General features: G+C 31.0%; 1 protein-coding gene across 1 annotated transcript; it reads right to left on the bottom strand.

The window, feature by feature from the left end:
* Nucleotides 1-881: 881 nt before the first annotated feature.
* On the bottom strand, nt 882-3,329 carry LOC118054506 (non-specific lipid transfer protein GPI-anchored 1). Its single transcript, XM_035066126.2, has 2 exons — nt 2,913-3,329; nt 882-1,486 (listed from the first exon to the last, which is right to left on the bottom strand). Exons 1-2 carry the CDS (start codon nt 3,259-3,261, stop codon nt 1,257-1,259), a joined length of 579 nt encoding a protein of 192 aa, XP_034922017.1. The 5' UTR covers nt 3,262-3,329; the 3' UTR covers nt 882-1,256.
* Between the last annotated feature and the right edge of the window lie 1,294 nt (nt 3,330-4,623).

Raw genomic sequence — 4,623 nt, 5'->3', positions numbered from 1 at the left:
AGCAAAGATAATTATAAAATTACTGTAATTATGAAATTTTTATTTCATCATAGTATTAATTTTCAAATATTTCTAATTAATGTTATATTAAAACTGAATATTAATTAATTATAGTTTTTAAAATTTACACATATTATGTTCTTTTCTTGATAAAATGAAACATTTTTTTTATTACAAGTTGAGATACAAAAGATATCTACAACTAAAATGTATACTAAACTGGCCCATGTGAAAATCTCATATGGCGAGATCACATGTATTTATAGAAAGGTCTATATGATAATTGTGTAAATGATTATTAGACTTGAAATCACTATGTTATTTTATATAAGAAGTGTTATTTTTTTTATTATACTACACGTTATCATAATCAAAGATAACAAATTAACAGATATTGAGTATGACATGAATTAAATAAAGGTATTTAAATAATTAAGAAAGGTTTCTTCACTCTAAATGAACTAGATAAAAAATATTTTTTATGTTCTCAAATAGTATTAATTATAAATCCTTAAGCAATGTGAAATAAGATTTGAAAAAAAATTAGAGTATAGTATATATTTAAGTAGAGTATAATATATGTAATATTATTTAAGGGACAAATTAATATTTTATGATTTTCAGGTTTTTCTATAAATAAAAAGTTGTTTTTTATTTTTTGTAAATAGAGTATAGTAAAGAAATATATAAAACACCAAAAAACAAAAAACTAGCATTCAATTATATATCATTTTCTCTCCTAATAGAGTTTAAAAAATTTCTCATTAATGATTAATATAAATTATAATTATTATTAAAGTCTTAAAATTTGAAAGACATATAATTTACGTCAACTCAACTTTAAATTAATTATTAATATATAAACCTTAAATAACCATAAATTTATCCAATAAGATGCTTATATAAACCTGACACGACCATAAATCTATCCAACAAGATACTTGGAACTACTTTACGGTTTCCGTATTGTATACATGCGAAATCCAACAGTTTGAATTGAAAGGATTTGGTGGGCATTCGCTTTAGACCTGACCAGATGAGTTCACTGTACGGTGAACATGCGAGGGACGCCAGCTCATGCACACAGTTAGATGGCGAAGCAATAGAGTCAGCATCCTGATATTAGAACATTCGAGCTCGGAGATAACAGCCTGATAAGCGAATGCTAGCTTAAGTGCAGGAGACAAGATTACACAACTTGCAAAGAGAGTTGGATTAAATCCTGAAAATTCAAAAGAACAAGTACAAAAGGAACCCTAAAACTGGAACATGGAGGCCGACGACCCAGCGGGGGAAGCAAATACGAAGATGGCAGCAACAACCATGAAAAGACCTGCAAGGTGAGGTCTAAGCTGGAATCCACCGGAGTCACCTGCTTTCTCTGATTGTGAAGTTCCTGTTGATGTTGATGCAGCAGGAGTTGCTGTTGTTGAAGCATTTGTGAAGATGGCAGCGTCTGGAGAGCTAGGAGATATGCCTAGAAGCTCTGTTCATTGACAGGGACGATATGAAGTTAGCAACTCCCTAGAGACTGTGCACTAGCTACTAAAAATGCTACTCCACAATAGGCAAGGATCAACGGCCTTTTATCTTATATCAGATATATTGAAATTTTGAAGTCATGTTTGTACAATTTCGCAAATCCAATCTAGAAATAAATAAGGATATCACTGGTTATTCAAACATGAAAATGTGATAGTTGGATCCTCTAATGCGATTCAAAATTGTATCTATTTATAGTTGAAGTATAGAGCCTAGCTGATGGACTCACCCATCATCATAACTTTTGGTGGACCACCAAGAAGCATAGGATATAGTATTCCTTTTGTGCTTAGAAGTATAATAAAAATAATGTTTTTAAAATAATTTTTATTTAGAAATATATTAAAATAATATATTTTTTATTTTTAAAAAAATTATTTTTAATATTAATATATTAAAATGATATTAATACAAAAAATTGAAACAAAATTTTTTAAAAAAACAAATACTTTTAAAATACAAAAATAAACAATCTTGTAGCAGATAAAAAAAATATCAAAAAATATTTAGGCTGATTGATGTACAACTCCCTCTTTGCATGCGATGCCCATTGGACCAAGAAATTAATAGCATCTTGAACGACCAACTGTGGATCACGAAACAAAATATTAAATTGCACGAGGGAGTGTTTAAATAACCATTATTTTTCATTAAAATACATTAAAATAATATTTTTTTATTTTAAAAAATCATTCACATCAAAACAATAAAATAAAAAATAATAATTTTAAACAAAAACAAATATTATTTCCTCCTATAAATTTTTAGGAAACAAAGTTTAAACGCTTTTGTTCTTAAACGGGCCCTGAATATGTAAACACGTTAGCATTAAATATCTCTGTTGAGGACACATGTTAGCCGACCCTTAGCAAATTAAGCCAAAATTTAGTTATCGATCAATAATGGTCAACCATGGATCGTGACCAAATTAGCAGTGAAAGGCATTTCTACAAGGCTAAGTTAGTGATTCACCAAAATCTCTGATGCCACACGTTGCATCATATTGCGTTTTTTTTTCTTTCTTTTTAACTTTTGTTTTCTAGAGCTAACTTTCATGCTATCTAATTTTCTTGACGAGTTTTTGCTCATTTATATATATATGGACAAAATCTGAAGGATATTTTATGGGGTGTTAATCTGTTTTTGCATGCATCTTGGCCTAAAGCAGAACGTTTCTCCGGCCACAAATACAGCAAGATAAATGATTAACATATATGATAGTATCTTTGTACAAAATTATACAGTAAATTGGAAATAAAATTATGGGAACTAAAGCTAAATCACCTCTAAAAAACAAAACTTAAAAAAACGACAATAATAAAGAGCATGAAATCAATGGCTGGGACAGAGAGAGAGAGAGAGGTGCTCACTAGGGCAGAAAGTAAGACTAGCATTCTGCAACTGGCAAGCAGTAGGGAGCTGAAGCAACTTAGCCTCCTGGATACCCAAGCTCTTGATCGGTGCACTGCCATTGTTTGTTTGTTGCATGATGAAACACAAGCATTTAGGGTCACTTTCTTTAATATTCTGCACTGAAAGGCAACAATCTTTTGTGGGCGAGTTCGCTTTCCCGGTAGCATAGCTCAGGCAACCCGATAGTTTTTGGAAGTCACTGCTACACTCCTCCGTCACACCTTCCCCGTTAACAGCCCTAAAAAGTGAAGCACTGGAAGCAAAGAACAACAAAGCACCCGAGATAAAAAGGGACTGGCTTCTCATCTTTGATAGCTTGGTAAAAACGTAAATTCTTTTGGGCTATGGAGTGATAAAAAGCTAAGCCTGCCAAGGCTTTGGTATATAACAATAAGACCAAGATAGGGGGGCATCGTGACATTTATCAATGGTACTTGTATTATTTAATGTGGCGACATGATTTGTTGGATCTGGGCCGCTGAAATTCGAGTGGGTCCACAATTGGTTTGAAATTGACGGTGCAGATGGGACTTGCCCATTATGGTAGTTGAGGGGCAATTAAGTTCCTGGATCGGGGCTCGGGGTTGTTGTCATTTTTGCAGGCGGGGACTCCCTTTGCCTTTAGTGAGGTTGAGCTGTAGACACCGACACGTGTCATGCAACTACTGTCGTGGCACAGTTGCAACTATTCCATTGCCGCTACTACCCCCACGACCACGAGTCAGAGCAGAAATAAAATTTCAAGCGCGATAACAAAAATGATAACGTGTTTTAAAAAAATAAATAGATTTTAATTATGAATTAAATGGTATTTAATATGATACTATGATAAAAAAAAATATTTGATGGTAGTTTGAAAATATGGTATTGGTTGTGGTTTAAAGTATTTTTCATTTGAAAATGTAACAAAATAATATTATTTATTTTTTAAAAATTATTTTTGATATAATCACAATAACGATTTGAAAACCTAAAAAAAAACTAAACAAAAAAATTAATTTTTTTTGGGAATCACGGTTTCAACCGCGATCCCAAACATTGCCTTAATTTATTTTGGTTAACTTGGGTTGATTTGCGAAACTCACGGAGATAACCTTGAAAAAAAATAAATTAAAAATCTCAATCCCAAATAACTTGGTATTGAAGGCAAAATTAATAAAAAAAACAGCATTTGATTAAAAAGACAAAGTTAATTTAAGTCAACAATCTAAATTCATGTTGCAAGTCATGCATGTCATCAAATTTAATATTTTTTTTTATCCTGTATTATTTTTCATTTAATTGTGTGGCAATAAGGCACAAGATATTATTTTTAATATGAAACGATAAATTTTTTTAAAAGTAAAACAAATAGCGATAGGCACATAGATATGAGATAGAAAATGTAGATTATTGACAACAAATAATAAAGTAGATTCTTCTAGATTTGAGTTAAACCCATGGGCTAGAGCAAAATGAATTTAAAACATAAAAAAATATTAATGTATTGGTGATGAGTCTTCTAAAAAAATAGATTTTAACCATAAGTTGAGAGATATTTTGATCTAATATCAGGATGGAAAAAATTTAACCCACGTGGATTAATTTGGGCTAATATGTGAAACTCGTAGGGATAATCTTGAAAAAAATAAAATAAAGATCTCAATTCCAAATTAACTCAAAGTTGAA

This window comes from Populus alba, chromosome 3, assembly GCF_005239225.2.
Source record: "Populus alba chromosome 3, ASM523922v2, whole genome shotgun sequence".
NCBI classification, from domain to species: Eukaryota; Viridiplantae; Streptophyta; class Magnoliopsida; order Malpighiales; family Salicaceae; genus Populus; species Populus alba.
This window is presented reverse-complemented; position numbering and strand designations above follow the sequence as displayed.